This window comes from Oryx dammah, unplaced genomic scaffold (assembly GCF_014754425.2).
Source record: "Oryx dammah isolate SB20612 unplaced genomic scaffold, SCBI_Odam_1.1 HiC_scaffold_2, whole genome shotgun sequence".
Lineage (NCBI taxonomy): Eukaryota > Metazoa > Chordata > Mammalia > Artiodactyla > Bovidae > Oryx > Oryx dammah.
This window is the reverse complement of record NW_024070186.1, coordinates 171,575,828-171,596,025: the sequence shown is the minus strand read 5'-3', so window position 1 is coordinate 171,596,025 and position 20,198 is coordinate 171,575,828. Positions and strand designations below refer to the sequence as shown.

Genomic DNA, 20,198 nt, shown 5'->3' with positions numbered 1-20,198 from the left:
CAGGGAGGACGGAGTGAGAGAGGAGGAGCCAGGTGAGAGGATGCGCATGGTCAGCAAGTGGAAGCAGTACAGTGGGTGTCACAGCCAGCAAATGGACCCCGAGGCACCGATCTCCATCGAGTGACGCGGCTCCCTTGACCTTGCAGAAACAGAACACCCGGCCGGTGCCAAAGACCCCAGAGACTCTGCTGCAGGTGGGAGGCCTGAGGGCGGATCAGAGAGGTGAGTTGGCTGTGGTGCTGAGGACAGGGAGGGCCCGAAAGCCCAGGCCGAAGCAGAGGCGCAGTGTTATGCCGCCTGCATTTCAGGAGGGTGGGGCGGCCCCAACCATTCTGGGTTGAACACCTGCTGAAGACCCACCACGGGGCCCAGTGCAGGACAACTCACCAGAGACCGCTGACCGGTCAGTTAGTCAAAATGACTAAGTCCCCACGTGTCCTTTCACAGAATGACCAATCTCAGGTGTGATGAAGGCCGTGGAGTTTGTCAGAGATGTCTCGTGGCCGTAGCGGGGCAGGGCCGATGCAAAGAAGGAGTCAGACCATGCTTGTTAATGTCCGTGCCAGGCTCATGCTTTGAGGGGTATCAGCGTCGCTTGGTGCTGGCGGGGTCACCAGGGGGAGGCCTGGTGTCCCCCTTTCTCCAGCTCCTTCTAGTCACTCACTGTTGGACTCACTGAGGTGCCATCTGCAACAGGGGGACGGACCACCTGTGCGCTCCATTTTTATGGACAGTGACCTTGTAAAACAGAACAATAAGACCACTGGGTGCCAGAGAGGGAGAACTTAAGTGCCAATCATTGGGGGACTACAAAGGACAGTGGAAGGGCCTCAGTCCCTGAGGCTGGGCCCAGTTCCTCCCATCACAGCCGGTCACCCAGAGCACTCCTGGGCCATTCGCTGGGCAGCCCCATGGTGTATAGTATCCTAATTAAGAGCAGATAGGTAGACATGTAGATAGATGATGGGTGGGTAGATAGATAATAGGTAGAGAGGTAAGTAGGTAGGTAGGTACACAAATAGCAAGACAGAGAAAAACAGATACATAGATGTAGGTAGATGAATACTGTATTGGAAAAACTTGCTAATCATCAACCCCCTTTCTCTCCATCGTTGTTGTCTTTTCATTGCTAAGTTGTGTCCAACTCTTTTGCGACCCCATGGACTATAGCCCGGCAGGCTCCTCTATCCACGGGATCATCCAGGCAAAAATACTGAAGTGGGTTGCCATTTCCTTCTCCAGGAGATCTTCCCAACCCGGGTTTCAAACCTGTGTCTCCTGGCAGGGAGGTTCTTTACCACTGTGCCACCAGGGAAGCTCTCACACAACTACATCATTCACTTCTGACACCAGATGGGTGCTCCCCTACCCACCGCAAACCTTCACAGCAAGCGATTCTCCAACACCAACAGGATGTCCTACAATTGAACTCAGTTCTGACGCTGACCACCAGGAGAGAATGTCAGATCCCACAAGCGAAGAGCTCCAGTCCCTCAAGCCTGCGCCCCCACTTCAGATGTCAGTCACAAGCAGCAGGTCCCCAGGGTTCACACAACTTCTGTCCTACTTGGGGACGAATCGGGGGCTTGCATCACACCCTGCTTGAGTTTGATTGATTTGCTCAAATAGCCCACTGCATTCAGTTTATTGAAGGATGTGATCAAGGAGATAAAACAGCCAGATAAAGAGACACACAGGGCGAGGTCTGGGAGGGTCTCACACGCAGGAGCTTCTGTCTGCGTGGAGCCCGGTGTGTCAACCTCTGGGTGTGTGCACTAACCTGGAAGCACCCCAAATCCCATATTATTGGGGCTCTATGAAGGCTTCCCCATGTGGGCATGATTCATCATTAACTCCATTTCCTGCCCCTCTTCCCTCGCTGGAGAATTGGGGTGGGGCTGAAAATCCCAAGCTTCTAATCATGGCTTAGTTTTTCTGGTGACCAGCCCCCCGTCCAGGAACCCACCCAGAGTCATCTCAGCAGAACAGGGGTGCTCTCAAGGCTCTTCTCACTTAGGAATTTATAAGGGTTTTAGGAGCTCTGTGCCAGGGATGGGGTCAAAGACCAAATGTATATGTCTTAACATAAATCACAATATCACGAAGGTAAATTGATAGATGAATAAATAGATTGATGGGTAGATGATTGGTTGATAGATGATAGATAGACAGACATAGATTATCCCCATTTTACATCTGAGGAAACTGAGGCACGGAGAGATTAGTCAGCTGCCCATGGTTTCACAGTAAATGGCAATTCATACTTAAGGTCATCTGCCTACTCAGCCACAGTTAATAGGAACAATCTGAAAGTGTTCAGCAGACTTCCTGAAAACCTGGACTGACAAATCTGAGAGTAAACAGCAGGTACAAAATGATTGCAGCAATGCTCAGGCCAAAATCAAAGCCGAGAAGCTCCTTCAGTGACATGGCATTGGAAGAACAGGCTTGGTCGACTCTGGGGTAATAGGTAGCATCTAGCTGGCACTGCAAATGGAGAATGGGAGCATGGCACCTAATTGGTGCTCACAGTGTTAGTTGAATGTGTGAGTGAGTGAGTGAGTGAGTGGCTTGGTGGCTACCATACACCCCATGAGGAGAGACGCTGATTTGTCCTCATTTGCTCTAAATGACAGGTTCGTGAAGTTAGTGCCTGAGAAGGACAGCGCTGCCTCAGAGGCCCAGGCAGGGCTTCCCCTGGATGATCCTGAGGGGCCAGGACAGCCGAAAGGAAAGGACCGCACGCAGTATGGCAGGGTAACCATCTGTGCTCCCCTCCCCCCACATCCACGGCTGCTGCTGCCCCCGGGGCTCGGGACCTCCCGGCACACACAGCACTGGGTGCGGGAAGAGGCTGGGGGGCACGACTCACCTTTGTTGACCACCTACTATGTGCCAGGTAAGATTCCAGACACTTCATACTTCTTAATGTTCACAACCACCATAAACTCAGGTGATGATGGCTCCATTTTAGGGATGAAGAAACTGAGTCCTTAAGGAGTTTAGAGATTTGTCTGTGTTCTCACAGCTAGCAAGTGACCACTGGGGACTCAACCTTAGGACAGTCTGAATCTGAAGTTTACAGTATTTCTTCTTTCCTATGCTGCTTTGTCCACCCATCCACTCCCTACCTAGTCATTCATCCATCCATCCATTTTCCTTTCCACCCACCCGTCTACTCAGGCTTCTATCCATCTCACCCAGCTATCCAACTCTTCACTCACCCAGTCATCCACCCATCCATCCATGCTACCATCCATCTCTCCACCCAGCCTCTTACAGACCCACTCTTTTACTCTTCCACCCACCCATCTACCTGTTCACTCACCCATTCGTCCACTCAACCATCCACCTACTCATCCACCCAGCAAACATTTTCAGAACTCCCACTGTGTGCCAGACCACGTTTCTGCTTTGGTGGAGATTGCAGGCCAGTGGTGGTGGGGTTAGGAAACAATTAGGCTAATAAGAAAGGTGATATCAGGTAATGATAGATGCTGTAAAGAAAATAAAGAAAAGTGATGAGATAGGGACCAACCAAGAGTCGGGGGCCTACTTGGACAGGATGCTCTGAAGAGTGACATTTGACATCCCTGAAGGAGGTGAAGGAACCAGCCATGGAAAGAGCAGGGAAGAGCATTGCAGGCAGAGGCAACAGCAGGGGTCAAGGCCTTGAAGTGAGAAGAAGCCAGAGAGAAGGATCCCATGAGACCGGTAGATAGTGCAAAGCGGGCGGGTGAGGTCGGAGGGTGTACCGAGGTTCGGAATTTCTTTTGAGAGCAAGAGAAAGTCAAGGACAGGTCAGCAACAGCAATGCAGGGTCAGGTGGCTGTTTGAACAAGTTCATTCTGGGTGCAGCTGCATGCAGAATTTCATATTTGCAGGAACTAGACCTTAAATAAATGACTGACCCACTCTGTGCCTCAGTCTCCCATCTCTCAAGGGGGAAATGGGAGGATGGAGACACATGCCTGTCTGTAGTAGGTGTTCAGATAACCACTCCCAACCCAGAAAGTGCCACCCTGCCCCGCTAAGGCTCCCACTGGCCACCTGGGAGCCACAGAGGAAGGGGGTCCTGAGACCGGGTGGGCCTGGGGGAGGTGGTGCTCCAGGCGGGAGGTACTGCATGGTGGTTCCATCTGCCTGTTGGTGTGTTTTTCGAGCCCCTGGCCCTTCCTGTCTCCCCCTGGGACATCGCTCTGCCCATATCTCTCCTATGTGTGCTACAGGTGAAGGCTACCATGTACCTGACCTACCTACGAGCGGTGGGCACCCCGCTCTGCCTCTACGCACTTTTCCTCTTCCTCTGCCAGCAAGTGGCCTCCTTCTGCCGTGGCTACTGGCTGAGCCTGTGGGCAGACGACCCCACAGTGGACGGGCAGCAGACTCACGCGGCCCTGCGGGGCTGGGTCTTCGGGCTCCTGGGCTGTCTCCAAGGTACCCCTCTCCATCCTCCAGCTGCACCCAAGAGTTCCTCGGGGCTGCCTCACCTACACACCCGGGCTCACCCTCTCTTTCCTGAGCATCTGTGCAACCGTCCTGGGTGCAAACACAGACCTGCATCCTTAAGCTGGGGCTGGGGAAGTCCCTACTTTTATAGACCCCTTAGAGTCTCTCCCAGCCTCATTGGCAAAGGCAGAATGTTGGCCGCCAGGTTTGGGGGCACCTGAGCACTTAGGTGGGGCAGCAGGTCAGCTAGACTCTGTCCCTCCCCCAAGCAGAGGACCACTCCAAAGTCTGGCTGCTGGTGGCTTCCAGCACCCCTACATGGCTGCCGCTGCCCCCCTCCCTACCCCCAGAGGAGGTGGACCCTGAACCACTTCCCTACCATCATTGCCCCCCAACTTCTCTCTCTGTTTTTTAAATAGCTTTATGTTTTGGGTTCACAGCAAAATTGAGCAGAAGGTATAGAAACGTACCCCCCCCCCTCGGCATAAATATAGCCTAGGTCATTATCAACATCCCCCCTAGTGCTGCGTTTGTCCCAAATAATGAACCTATATCCTAGCTACCTGAAGTCCACAGTTGTTTTTTTGTTTTGTTTTTTTAACAGTCTTCTTCTTCTTTTTTGGGGGGGGCGGGGGAGTGACTGTGCTTTGCCTCAGTTGAGGCACGTGGGGTCTTTGATCTTCGTTTCAGCATGCAGGATCTTTAGTTGCGGCATGTGGGATCTAGTTCCGAGAGCAGGGGTCCACCCTGGGGCACCTGCATTGGGAGTGTGGAGTCTTAGCCATTGGACCAAGAGGGAAGTCCCCCGGAGTCCCCAGTTTTCATCAGGGTTCACTCTGAGAGTTGAATGTATAATAACATATGTCCATCATTAGAGTGTCATACGGAATAGTTTCCCTGCCTACAATTATCTGCGCTCTACACGTTCACCTCTGCTTCGTTGATCTCATTGTCTGTGCTTTCACCAGTACCACACAGTCTTTTTTATTTTTTCTGAGTTCTATACTGTATGTTTCTTCCACATTTATTGATGTAGTTGACACGCAGCACTGTGATTTGACTTACATCATGAACTGATTACCACAATAAGTTTGGTGACCATCTGTCATCTCTGTATAAGATACAAAATGTTAAATAAATATTAAACAATTTTTCCTTGTGATGGGAACTCTTAGGAGTTACTCTCTTAGCTTTCATATACAACATACATCAGTGTTAATTAGGGCTTCCAGGTGGCTCAGATGGTAAAGAATATGCCTGAAATGCAGGAGACCCAGGTTCGATCCCTGGGTCAGGAAGATCCCCTGGAGAAAGTGGCAACCCGCTCCAGTATGCTTGCCTGGAGAATTCCATAGACAGAGGAGCCTGGCGGGCCTGCGGTCCATGGGGATGCAAAGAGTTGGACACGACTGACTAACACTTTCACTTTCAGTGTTAATTATATTTAGCATTTGCACATTACACCCCTAGTATTTACTTACCTAATAGCTAGAAGTTTGTACCTTTTGACTATGTTTATCCAGTTCTCCTACCCCCCATACCTCACCTCTGGTGACCAGAAATCTGATATGAGTGTGCTTGTTTTTGAAGTGTAATACATACAACACTGTGTTAGTTCCTCTTCAGAGTATGCACCTTTCCCTTACGGTACTGGTTGACTGTTGGTCTCATGCCAGTTTCCTGTTAAATTCCACAGTAATTTGACATTTGTCTGCATTACAAAATGATGACCATGGGAAGTCTTAGTTATGCTCTGTCTCCATAAAAAGATAGTATATAATTATTAACAATATTACCTCACACTATATATTTCATACCTCTTGACCCATTTATATCGTAAAGGGAAATTTGTCCCTTTTAACCTCTCTGACCTATTTCTCTCCTCCCTCCTCTCCCCTCCCCTATAGCAACCTCCTGTTTTTCTCTCTGTATGTGTGACTCTGTTTAGTTATATTTGTTTATTTGTTTTGTTCTTTCGATTCCACGTATAAGTCAAACGACACAGGATTTGTCTTTCTCTGTCATTTCATTTAGCCCGCCTTCTAGGTCCTTTCATGTTGTCCCAAATGGCAGGAGTTTTCTTTTTGGCTGAGTCATATTCTGTTGTAGATATACTACGTCTTACATATCCATTCATCTATCAATGGGCACTTATGTTTCTTCCATATCTTGCCTTTTGTAAATTATACTGCAATGAGCATAGCGGTGCCTATATCTTTTCAAATTAGTGTTTTCACTTTGGGGGAATAAATATCTAGACGTGGACCTGCTGGATTGTATGGAAGTTCCACTTTTAATTTTTTGAGAAGTCCCCATACAATTTTCCGTCGTAGCCACACCAGTTTACATTCCCGTCTACAGCGCACAAGGGTTCTCTTTTCTCTACACCCTCGCCAACACTTGTTTTGTTGTCTTTTTGAGAATAGCTGACATTCTGACAGGTGTGAGATGATACCTCATTGTGGTTTGATTTACATTCCCCCGATGACTAGTGATGGTGAGCATCTTTTTAAGCACCCATTGACCATCTGTATGTAGTATTTGAAAAAAATGTCCATTCAGATTCTCCATGCATTTTTTAATTGGGTGGTTTGGTTTTTGGACATTGAGTTGCATGAGTTCTTAGTATATTTTGGATATGAACTCCTTATCAGAAGTATCATTTGCAAATAACTTCTCCCATTCAGTAAGCTAATTTTTCATTTTGTTGATAATTTACTTCACCTTGCAAAAGCTTTTTAGTTTGACATAGTCATATATTACTGAGAGAGGTTTTTGTTGTTTGAGGGGGGTTGTTTTTTTGTCACGAACAAGTGCTGGATTTTATAATCTTTTGCTGCATCTATTGATATGATCATGTGATTTTTCTTCTTTAGTCTGCTCTGTAGTAGATTACATTAATTGATTTTTCAAATGTTGAAGCAGCTCTGCACATCTGGGATAAATTCCAGTTGGTCATGATGTATAATTCATTTCATATATTGTCAGATTTCATTTGTTATTTTGTTGAGGGTTTTTACATGTCCGTTCTTTAGAGACATTGGTCTATGTTGTTTTCTTGTAATGTTTGTCTGATTCTGGCTTTAGGGAATGCTGACCTCATGGAATAAGTTAGGAAACATTCCCACTGCTTCAATCCTCTGAAAGAAATTCTAGAGAATCTGAAAAAGATTGTAGAGATTAATATAATTTCTCCCTAAATATTTGTTAGAACTCAACGAGGAACTCACCTGAGCCTGGCACTTTCTGGTTTGGAAAGCTATTATCAATTCAGTTTCTCTAATAGTTTCTGAATAGGCCTACTTGGATTATTTCTTCTTGCATAAGTCTAGGTAGATTGTATCTATCAAGGAATTGGTCCATTTCTCCTAGGCTGTCAAATTTATAGGCATAGAGTTATTCATAGTATTCATTTATTATACTTTTAATATCCATGGGATCTGTAATGCATCCTTTTATTTAAAAGTTCAGATATTAGTAATTTGTCTCCTCTCTCTTTTTTCTTAGTCTGGCTATAAGCTTATCTTTTTAAAAAACTTTTTATCTTTTCAAAGAACTTGGCTTTGTTTTCTTTAATTTTCTTTATGATTTCCTGTTTTCCATTTCATTGATTTCTACTGTGCTTTTTATTGTTTACTTTCTTCTGCTCCTTTTGGACTCAGTTTTCTCTTCTTTCTAGTTTCCTAAGGTGAAAGCTCAGATGGTGAATTTTAGAGCAGCGTTTTTTTCTAATATATCCTTATTCAGTACTGTCAGTCTCTCACTAAGTCGCTTCAGTCTGACTCTTTGCCACCCTATGGGCTGGAGCCCCCCAAGTCCCTCTGTCCATGGGACCCCCCAGGCCAGAATACTGGAGTGGTAGCCATGCCCTCCTCCAAGGGATCTTCTCATCCAGGATCAAACCTGCATCTCTTATGTCTTCTGCATCGGCAGGCGGGTTCTTTAGCACTCGCACCACCTGGGAAGCCTACACATTTATTTTAAGTACTGTTTTCACTACATCCTCCAAATTTGATGTCGTGTTTTTATTTTCATTTAGTTTAAAATATTTTAAAACTTCTCATGAGGTTTCTTCTTTGACCCATGTGTTACTTAGAAACATGTTGTTGAATCCTCAAGTATTTGGGGATTTTCCAAGTATTTGTTGTTTCTGTGTAATTCCACTGCAGTCTGAGAATAGACATTGTAAAGTTTCTCCTCTTTTAAATTTGTGAAGGTGTATTCTGTGGCCCAGAATGTGGTCTGTCTCAGTGAGTGTTTCATATGAACTTAGGGATTTGTGTTCTGCTGCCATTGGATGAAGTGATCTGTTGATGTTCATTGTATCCAGTTGACTGATGGTGGTGTTGAGTTCATCTCTGTCCTTACTGATTTTCCACCCACTGCATCTGTCCTTTTCTTATAGAGAGGAGTTGAGGTCTCCAACTATGATAATGGATGCATCTATTTCTCCTTGCAGTTCTACCAGTTTTTGCCTCACATATTTTGATGCCCTGTTGTTAGGCAGTACACGTTAAGGATTGTTCTGTCTTCTTGAGAACTGACACGTTTATCATTATATAATGCCCTCTTTATATAAAGTCTGCTCTAATTGAAATTAATATAGCTACAAACTATATAGGTATAATGTACTAACTATATAAAACTATATGTCTCAACCTAGTTTAAGCAGCAAGCGAACGTATTGGCTTATGGGACTGGAATCCATAGGTAACTAGTTTCAGGTATGGCTGGATCCAGAGGTTCAACACATGCTAGAAGATTAGTTTCATTTTCTTCCTCTATGGTAGCTTCCTGTGCAGGCAGGCAACCTGCTTTGGTGGTAAGATGGTATCTCACAGCTCCAGTCTGGCCACCTTAAAAAAGTGAGCACCTCTTCCCAAAAGTCCTAGCAAAGTCCCAGGTCTCACTCTTATTGGCCTGACTTGGGTCATGTGTTCACCCCGAACTAACTGCAGAGGTTTGGATTGTCCAGGGATGAAATTCTCCCTACTCTAGAAACAGAGAGTGAAGTCAGCTCCATTCCAAGCACATAGATGGGCTCTGGGAGGAAGCGGGTATATTGATTTCCTAAGGCTGCCATGGGCTTCCCAAGGAGGCACTAGTGGTAAAGAGTCCAGCTACCGATGCAAGAGATGTGGGCTCAATCCCTGGGTCAGGAAGATCCCCTGGAGGAGGAAAGGGCAACTCACTCCAGTATTCTTGCCTGAACAATCCCATGGACAGAGAAGCCTGGCAGCCTACGGTCCATGAGGTCGCAAAAGAGTCAGACACTGCTGCTGCTGCTGCTAAGTCGCTTCAGTCATGTCCGACTCTGTGCGACCCCATAGACGGCAGCCCACCAGGCTCCCCCGTCCCTGGGATTCTCCAGGCAAGAACCCTGAGTCAGACACTACTAAGCAACTAAACAACAAGAACAACAGGGCTGCCATAAAACTGATTACCACAAGCTTGGTAGTTTAGAACAACAGAAATTTTATTCTCTCACAATTCTGAAGCCAGAAGTCCAAAGTCAGGGCGTCAGCAAAAATCGGTCCCTCTTGGAGGCTCTGAAGGAGAGACTGTCCCATGCCTTTCGTCTAGCTTCTGCCGGTCCCCGGCCGTCCTTGGCGTACCTGGGCTTGTGGTGTATCACTGACTCCACGTTCACAGCACCTTCTCTTCTTATCCAATGGCACCAGTCATTGGATTTAGACCCTTCCCTAAATCCAGGATAATTTTGTCTCAAGCTCATTCACTAAAAATATCTTCAGAGACTCTATTTCCAAATAAGGTGGCTTTCTGAGATTCCTGGTAGACATGAGTTTGGAGGGGGGACACTGTTCAACCCTCTATATGGTGGTCCCATCAAGGGATAATCAGGGTGGTCAGATCATAAGATAGCCACCGTGGGGTGATGGGGTCTCCAGCCCTGATGCCCTGATGTCTCTGTCCCCAGCAATCGGGCTCTTTGCCTCCATGGCCACAGTGCTCCTCGGTGGCATCCGGGCATCGAGCCTGCTCTTCCGGGGGCTGCTGTGGGACGTGGCCCGGTCTCCTATTGGCTTCTTCGAGCGGATGCCCGTTGGGAACCTGCTGAACCGCTTCTCCAAGGAGACAGACATAGTAGATGTGGACATCCCAGACAAACTCCGGTCTCTTCTGATGTATGCCTTCGGACTCCTGGAGGTTGGGCTGGTGGTGACGGTGGCCACCCCACTGGCTGTCGTGGCCATCCTGCCGCTGCTCCTCCTCTACGCTGGGTTTCAGGTAAGGAGAGCTCAAGGAGGCTCCTGGGGTCATCCAGCGTCACCTCCACCATCCCCTGTCTCAGTGTAAGAGGTTCCACACAGCTGGATGTCTAGGGGCCACCCCTAGAAGAATTCTCAGAGACAGAGACACCACAGTCTAACACTTATTCTCATCTCTGTCTTTCAAATGTTCACATCAAAGTTCTTAATGTCTTAACAGTTTATCAGGCTGCTGCTGAAATCAGCTTCCTGTTCTCCAGTGATCTGGAAACCAAGAAGGCATTGCAAGCTCTTGAAGACTGTTGTGTTAGGCTAGACTCTTTCCGTGGTTAAAACCAGAGACCAGCTGAACTTAGCTTAAACACAAGAACTGAATTCAATGACTTATGCTCCCAGGGTGTAGGAGATCAGCTGTTATCAGGGTGCCATCACTCCATATCACCCCTGAGTGGATCTCAAAGTGTGTTATCAGAACAGCAGCATCGGTTTCACCTGGGAACTAGTTAGAAATGCACCTTCTCAGGCCCCATCCAAGACCCCCTGACTCTGATACTATGGAGGTGGGGCCCAGAAATCTGGATTTTAAAGAACCTTCCAGATCATTCCAATCCATGCTAATATTTAAGAATCACTTATTCAGCTCTGCTTGGCCTAATTTTGCACACACGCCTTCTCCAGAGGGCAGGTCTGATGGCCCAGTGGCGACCCTGTACTTACAGCCTCCCACCTCAGCAACCCCAGCACAAGCAACCTTTCTCCAGCTTGGCAATCATACATCAGTCCCAGGGAAGATTCAGATTGGCCCTTCATGGGGCATGTGTTCATCCTGAACTCATCACTGTGACCAAAGGAATAGTTTACTTTGCCTGGCAGGGCTGGGTCATGTGACTATCTCCTTGATCAGATCTTATTATTGACAGCTAACCTCCCATCCCCTCAAGGAAATCAGAAGTAGAAAAAAAACAACACGATAGCCAGACAATGTCCATGGTATCACTTCCATCCACAACTATCCCAAGTCTCTTCTATGCCCTCTGGAGCTGGGGGAGGAACTGCTTTCTCTGTCTGAAGCTTTGGAGTTGGGCAGAGATGGATTTGAATCCAGGTCCTGGCACTTGTGTGCTGTAGAGGCTTGGACCACTTCTCAATCCCTCTGAGTCCCTGGTGTTCTTAAGTATATGCTGTGAACGATGCTTACTGCTTCTATATTCACATCACTGCCCACCTCCAAATGCCCACCTCACCATGACCGAATACTGCAGTTCACTCTTGAACAACATGGACATTAGAGGCACAAACCCACCTTGCTATTGAAAATGTGCTTCCAGGTTACAGTCGCTCCTCTGTATACACAGTACCTTCATATCCACAGATTCAGCCAAGCATGAATTGTGTCGTAGTGTAGTATTTACTATTGAGATTTACTAAAAATCCGCAAATAAGTGAACTCATGCAGTTCAGACCCATGTTGTTCAAGAGTCAGCTGTATTTGGAAAGAGCCTGGCATGCAGCCCGGTGATAACAAAGGCAGGTTCCTCCCCCTGTGCCAGCTATACAACACGTCCAATGTCAAAGCAGTTAACAACATACACTGCGTGCATCACTGTGGCCCCAGCACCCGACATGTCATCCTCGAGTTAAGTGAATGTGTTCGACTTGTCCAGCTGCCTTCCTTGCCTGTTGTGGCTTTGTTTCCGCAATGACTGGCCCTGCATGAAGCAGTTGGCCTTGGAGCTGAGAATGAGACATATACAACAGATTAGTGCTTTCTCCACCCTGGCTGTGCTTGAGACTCACTTGAAGGCTTTTTAAAAATTCCAAAGCCATGCTGATGATGTCAGAAATTCCGACTTAATAGTTCTGGGGTGAGGCAATGGGAGTTTTTGAAGCTTCCCAGGTGATTTTTAAAACGACCCATGGAACTCTGATTCTGCAAGGACATTGGAGCCCAGAGAGGAGAGGCAACTGACCCAAGGTCACACAGCTAAGCTGGTGACAACTCCCTCTGCTTCTCAGACTCTCTCTGTGTTTGTGACTTCTCTGCCATCCCGCTTCAGAGCCTATATGTGGCCAGCTCGTGCCAGCTCAGACGCCTGGAGTCAGCCAGATACTCGTATGTGTGTTCTCACGTGGCCGAGACATTCCAGGGTGGGCCAGTGGTCAGGGCCTTCCGGGTCCAGGGCCCCTTTGTGGCTCAGAATGACGCCCACATGGATGAAAGCCAGAGAGTCAGTTTCCCGCGGCTGGTGGCTGACAGGTAGGAAGGGGTCAGAGAAGCCCCTGTAATCCATCTGTGTCCCCTGAGAATGAGAGAATGTCATACTGTGTGGCCGGAGAGGTCAAGTGGCCTGCCCAGGGTCACACTGCAAGTTGAGGGTAAACAGAGCCTAGATCCCAGGGGTGCACACGGCTCACACTATGAGCAGATGCAGATTGGCCTGGGGGTTCCCCAACAGCAGGTGGGCAGGAGGTACAGATGTCAGAAAAAGGGCAGAACCCTCTGTTGCCTTGATGACAAAGGAGCTACATAAACATCCTCAGCCTTCTTTCAGTACTAAGCAAGAATAAGAACACCAGCTTTGAGCACAGACAGACACAGGTGCAAATCCCAGCTCTCCAGCTTGCTAGCTGGGTGATCTTGGGCAAGTCACATAACCTCTCTGAGCCTTATTCGTTAAAGTGGGTGTGCACTCGTGGAGTGGCTGTTGAGATTAAACAAATATACTCATAGCTAATACTTGTAACGTGTTCACCATATACCCAGCACAGTCCTGAGCATCTTCTGTGGGTTAATTGATTTAATCCTTTTAGCAATGCCACCAGGCAGAGACTCTTTTACAGAGGATGACTCAGGCACAGAGAGATTTAGGAACTTTCCCAGAGCCACACAGCAAATATATGGTGGAATCAGGATTTGAATCCAGGCAGTGTGATGCCAGAGTGTGGAGAAGGGCAAGCACATAGCAGATGTGAATTCAGTAAATGTCAGTTCCTCTCTTTTCTGCCCAGGTCCCCAGCCAGCCGGGGCTATGAAGCTCTGTAGCTGCGGGTAGTGTCTCAACTCCATCTGCCTTCTGGCGGACCTGCCCTGGCCCCTTCCTGGGGTCCTAGCCTAGGGAGGAGGAAGCTTACAAACATCTAGGAAGCACCTACTTTGTCCAGAGGTCAATGATTTCTGCACCATATATGGCGCATGTATCTCATTTAACCCTCGCAACTGTAATTAGCCAGATATTATTTCATCCCACAGATGGGTAAGCTAGGGAGGAAAGAAGTGAAGGGACTCCCTCAAGGTCAGCCATCTAGGAAGTGGCAGACCCTCAATCAGGCAGATGTGGGTTCAAATTGCTGTGTTTATCATGTGTGTGGACTGGGACCCTCTGAGCCCCCGTGTCCTCATCTGTCCACTGGGGACAAGAGTCTCCCCACCATGGTGTTGTTAGGAGGACTAGGTGTTATGTGCAGTGAAACCCAGAGCTCCCTGAAGACAGGGTTTTTTATCTCGTCCCCAGCATCTCCTGCATATGTGGCACACAGTAAGTGCCTAAGACACATCTGCTGGACGAATGAATCAACGAATGGTAGCACAGGAATGCAATAAAAGGGGCGCATATTTCTTTAGCCACTCGATATATATCTGCTGAGCACCCACTACGTGCCAGATCCTGTGCTGGATTCTTGGCGGGGACAGTGCCGTGAACGAGATGGAGTTGCTGCCCTCATGGAGCTCACGATCTGCTGATGGAGGCCGATAGTCAAGAACAGATTAGTTTAGTTTTTGAGAGTGATAGAAGGAAGGAGTGGTCCGAAGGGCTCTCCGAGGAGGTGATATCTGAGCTGACTTGTGTGAGGGTAGGATGTTGGTCAGGTGAAGATGGAGGTGGGGTTCAGGCAGAGGGAACACAGGGGATGTGGCTTGCCACAGCCCAGGGACAGAAAGCAGAGCTTACTTGAGCACCTACTGTGTGCTGGGTCCTGAGCTGGGCGCAGGCGAGACGGGGCAGCCTGGGCCTCCCCCACCCTCTGAGCTCAGGCGGGGCCTGGGTGTGAAGGAGATCATAGCCAGGACCCTGCAGGCACTCGAGTTGGCACAGCCCTTGTGCCCAGGGAAGCAGGTGTCCCTCGAGAGGCCCCCACTGACCCCACTCTTACCTGTCCCTTCGCAGGTGGCTTGCTGCCAACCTGGAGCTGGTGGGGAACGGGCTGGTGTTCGTGGCCGCCATGTGTGCGGTGCTGAGCAAGGCCCACCTCAGCCCCGGCCTCGTGGGCTTCTCTGTCTCTGCCGCCCTCCAGGTACTCCAGACACCCCCCAACCTGGGCTCTGGGCTGTGGGCAGAGTGGACGCAGACCCCTGCTAGGGGGACCTTCAAGGACCCAAGTCCAGCCTACCAGCCAGTGAGGAAAACATGGCTCTGCAAGAGCCTAGGCTGGACCTCGGGCAAGATTCTTCTTCCCTCCCAGAGCCTCAGTGTGCGCCTCTGAAAAATGGGCAGTAACCCCTTCCTTCCAGCTGTTGTAAAGATTCATTGAGATAACGTATATAGAGTCCATTTCCAGCATGTTGTTAATGTTTTGTTAACTCTTAATAACAATATCTAGTGTCAGGTTATGACATCTGTAAAGGAGGGCTTCCATGGTGGCTCAGACAGTAAAGAATCTGCCTGCAATGCAGGAGACCTGGGTTTGACCCCCAGGTCAGGAAGATCCCCTGGAGAAGGGAATGGCAACCCAGTGCAGTCTTCTTTCCTGTAGAATCCCATGGACAGAGGGGCCTGGCGGGTTCCAGTCTGTGAATCACAAAGAGTTAGACACCGCTGAGCAACTAACACTTTCACTTTTTTCACTTCTAAGGGAAGGAAAAAAAAAAATATATATATATATAAACACACACTTGCATACGCAAGTGGCATTCACTGTGAATGAGACCTTGTTCTAAGAGCTTTATAAACACTGGCTCATTCAGTCCTGCCTACAGCCCCATCAGGGGTACTGTTATTGTCCTCATTCTATAGTTGAGGCAACTAAGCTTAAGGATATAGCAAGTAAGAGGAGGGAGCCTGACTGATGGAAGGGTGCTTTTCTAGCGCGTGGTCCAGAGGCATCTCTGAGGAGGGGGCCTGAGATCTGCGACTCTTGAGTGGGATGATGGGGAAGGGAAGTGGAGAGTGGTCCTGGTGTGGCATCAGCAGGAGGAAAGGCCCTGGCATGGGGGGAGAGGTGCGACTGCTGTTAGAGGAACAGCATAAAAGGTGGTGTGGCTGGAGAGTGAGGGCAAACTTAGAGGGAGAGTTGGGAGGGCTGGGGGCAGGGCTGGCGCAGACAGGGCGAGTGGGCCCTGGTGAGGAGCTTGGTGAGGTTCCCGGTGTGACGGAAATCAGTGGAGGGAGTCCTCTCTGAATGAAAGTCAGCGGGTATGGGCCCTGCTGGGTGTCCTTGGGAGGGCTGTGCACCCTCTCTGGTCCTGTCTCCCTACCTGCTTCAAGAAGGATTGGACAAGCTGATGTCTGAGGGCTCGTTTCTGGTCCATATACTCCAGTTTGACTAAAGGGAAAGAGGGGTCCTTGTGGCTACCGTCAAACTCTGCCCCCTCATCTGCCCCGGATCCCACCTCCCAGCCCCTGCCTCACCTACGGGGTGGTCTTGCTGAAGCTGTCCTGAGGGGTCTTCTTGCACCAAGGTGACCCAGATGCTGCAGTGGGCCGTTCGCAGCTGGACAGACCTGGAGAGCAGCATTGTATCAGTGGAGCGATTGAAGGACTACGCCCAGACGCCCAAGGAGGTGACGGGCGGGAGGTGGGGCGGGGGCAGCAGGGCCCATCCGAGCTTCACAGCACAGGACGGCAGACCCAGGTTGACATCTGCCGCTGGCTTCAGGGCCCCCACCGCTGTAGACTGGAGTCACAGCCCAGGTGGCGGTCATAGTTAAGAGGGTAGGGTCTGGAACGAGGTCAAATCCTGGTTCCTCTGCTTCCTAGCTGAGGCCCAGCAGGGCACTCTGAATGACAGGGGACTATGAGTAACAGCATGATAGTAACATGACGGCAACATTACAGAAGCATAGCAATAGCGTGATAGTAACATGGTAGTCGGAGGCTTCTCTGGTGGTTCAGATGGTAAAGAATCTGCCTGCAGTGTGTGGGAAACTTGAGTCTGATCCCTGGATTGGGAAGATCCCCTGGAGAAGGAAATGGCAGCCCACTTCAGTATTCTTGCCTGGAGTATTCCATAGACAGAGGAGCCTGGCAGGCTACAGTCCATGGGATTGGTTTTACTGAAACATAATTGCAGCATTGTAGGAGCAGAAGAGAAACACAGCAGCAGCCTGACAGTTCTGGGTGTACTAGGAGGTCATCCCACAATAAGGACTTCATACCGAGTCCAACACACCGTCATACTCAACACATGTCCACCGCTCTAATTAGCCCCATTTCATGGATGGGAAAGTCAAGGCTCAAGAGAGTGGAGTGACCTGTTCAAGGTCACAGGAATAGCGTATGGCAGCATGAGTCTCCACACTGCACAGAGTTGCACTTTTCATTAAGAAAAAAGGAGAGTATCTACCTCTATTAGTGAAAGAATATTACTTGACAATTAATACTGGCTAATAATAATAATTTAAAGAGTAGCAAACACCATTATAATTTTCACAATACTCAATATTATTTGTTTTTAGCCTTGCTATAGTCTATGCCCCCTAAGAACCCTATAGAATAGCAATAAATATGCCCATTTTATGGGGCTTCCCGGGTGGCACTACTAGGTAAAGAACCCACCCGGCAGTGCAGGAGACATGATTGACATGGGTTTGATCCCTGGGTTGGGAAGCTCCCCTGAAGAAGGGCGTGGCAACCCACTCCAGTGTTCTTGCCTGGAGAATCCCATAGACAGAGGAGCCTGGCGGGCTATAGTCTGTGGGGTCCCAAAGAGTCAGATGTGACTAAAGTGACTTAGCATGCATGCCCATTTTACAGAAGAGGAAACTGAGGATCACAGAGGTAGGCCATTTCATGAGAAGCCTGGAGAAAGGCTCCCCTGACCCAGTGTCCCCTCCTGCCTCAGGCTCCCTGGAAGCCACTTACCTGTGCAGCCCACCCACCCTGGCCTCGTAGGGGGCAGATTGAGTTCCGGGATTTTGGGCTGAGATACCGACCCGAGCTCCCACTGGCCGTGCGGGGCGTGTCCTTCAAGATCAACGCAGGAGAGAAGGTGAGCGGCTCACCTACAACTTCCTCCTCGTGGTGGCCAGGCTGGGCATCACCCCAGGGTCCTGGTGCTTAGCACCAGCTCCCTCCTTCCCTCCCCGCCTCGTCCCCAGTCTCCAGACCCCCCACTCCCTTGATGGAACTTACCATCTTCCCCAAACCAACTTCCTTCTCGGTGAAACCACTCACCTTCTTGATGTCTCAGATAATGAAGCATCTCCCCAACTTCTTTTTTTTCCTCTGTCTTTAGTTGAACACCTACTGTGTGCTGGGTGCTGTGCTGAATGTCCACATATTATCCAGTCTGCATGGGCTCCGTTTCTGGCTTTGCTATGGCTGACCTTGGGCAAGTCACTGCATGCTTTGGTCTCAGTTTTCTCCTCTGTAATAATGGGAATAATAATGGCAACCTCCTAGAGCTGTTGAGAAATTTAACTGGGTTAATACATAGAAACTGAATGGAGCAGTGCCTACCTGGCACATAGCAAGTGCTGTAAAAGTGTTCACCAATTCTTTTTTATTCATGATTATTTGCATTTTTACTCCAGCATCAAGCCTAGCATCATTTTATTTACAGATGCCTAGTCAGGAGAAGGAAATGGCAACCCACTCCAGTGTTCTTGCCTGGAGAATCCCAGCCTGGTGGGCTGCCGTCTATGGGGTCGCAGAGTCAGACATGACTGAAGCAACTTAGCAGCAGCAGCAGTCAGGCTGCTTCATTGAATCCCTGAATCTTTCTCTACCCTCCCCACACAACGGTACTTCCTCTCTGCCCTCCCCCCACTGCTCCAGGCCCCCCAACCTCCTGTTTCACAACCTCCAGCCTGTTTACCTGTGATCTTGATTTGAGCGTGTCATTTCCCTGCTCCAGACCTCCCTCCCTCCTCACATTCTTCCGGTAAAACCCAAACTCCTCAGCTTGGCATGCAAGGCCCTACCCAGCTACCCACTTCACTCACTGTCCTTCAAGGGATTAGGCGACATTTGTGGACCAGCAGCCTCTAGGCCAGATGCACACATGGTGGTGCCCTCGGAGAGGTTATAGCTGAGTACTTGGTATCATTCAGCTGGTATCTTCACCCTCCCTGAACTCCTGCTCATCCTTCAAGAGTCCGCTCAAGTATCTCCTCCTCCATGAAGGCTTCTCTGATCAACCTCCATCCCAGGCAACATGAACAGCAGCTCCGTGCTTGCCTCCATTGCTGCAGGGCCAGAGCTTGACTATAGAGAGGGCTTGTTCATCACACTGGGTTAAAATTAAGTTTACTCAAGGGCACTATTTCCAAGACCAGATGGTGAGCCCTTTGGAGCAGGGACTCCTTAATTTCTGTATTCCAGGTGCCTTAAAGAGTGCCTGTCATACAGTGGGTGACACAGATGCTTTATTCATTTATTAAACCATGTTGATCCCCCACAAAATGTCAAGGAAGGATGGGGGATGGATTAAAAGATGGGCAGGTAGATGGAAGGATGACAGATGGATGGCTGGGGTTTGGGGCTGGATTGAAGGAAGGAAGCATGGATGGAAGGATGGATGGATGGATAGGGTGGAGTGAAAGAGACAGAAGGGAGGAGTATGCATGAAGGATGGTGTGTGGAAGGAAGGATGGACAGATGAAAGGATCAGAGTGTAGTTGGAAGGAAGGGTGAGGGAGGGAGGGGTAGGAGGAAGGGGCACTGAGAGAAGGATGGGACATAAACAGATGACATGGGATGAAGGGAAGGTGAGAATGATGGAGTGGATGAAAGGACAGGAAAGGGTGAAAGGATGAAGGAGCAGAAGGAAGGGTGGGGAAATGAATGAAAAGATGGGAGAGATATATCAGGATGAGGGAAAGATAGAGAAGAATGCACAGGCAGATGGTTGGACGGATTGATGAATGGATATATGGACAGGTGGGCAGATGGAAGGACAGATGGGCAGATAGAAGGATGGATGCACAAAGGATGATGGATAGATGGATGGATCTTGGGTGCAGGGTAAACATCTAGCAAAGACATGTCCAGGAACCCTCTGTGGCCTGCCTTCTGGCCAGGCCTGGTTGGAACAGACAGTGCCATCCCATCCCCTGGCAGGTGGGCATCGTTGGCAGGACAGGGGCCGGAAAGTCCTCCCTGGCTGGGGGCCTGCTGCGGCTCGTGGAGGCGGCCGAAGGCGGGATCTGGATCGACGGGGTCCCCATCGCCCAAGTGGGGCTGCACACGTTGCGGTCCAGGGTCACCATCATCCCCCAGGTGAGGCCTGGGGAGGGGTGGGCAGAGATGGGAGGGGTGGGCACAGGTGGGAGATGTGGACAGAGGTGGGAGGAGGGGGCGG

General features: G+C 49.3%; 1 protein-coding gene across 1 annotated transcript in view; it reads left to right on the top strand.

Moving 5' to 3' along the window:
- Positions 1–20,198, top strand: part of LOC120882493 (multidrug resistance-associated protein 6-like) — a 64,723-nt gene that overhangs the window by 39,176 nt on the left and 5,349 nt on the right. The window contains exons 19-27 of the mRNA XM_040266508.1: positions 147–222; positions 2,637–2,757; positions 4,230–4,437; positions 10,388–10,698; positions 12,737–12,936; positions 14,846–14,972; positions 16,357–16,458; positions 17,739–17,885; positions 19,958–20,116. Coding sequence (XP_040122442.1) covers positions 147–222; positions 2,637–2,757; positions 4,230–4,437; positions 10,388–10,698; positions 12,737–12,936; positions 14,846–14,972; positions 16,357–16,458; positions 17,739–17,885; positions 19,958–20,116 — 1,451 coding nt within the window. The remainder of the gene's footprint in view (positions 1–146; positions 223–2,636; positions 2,758–4,229; positions 4,438–10,387; positions 10,699–12,736; positions 12,937–14,845; positions 14,973–16,356; positions 16,459–17,738; positions 17,886–19,957; positions 20,117–20,198) is intronic.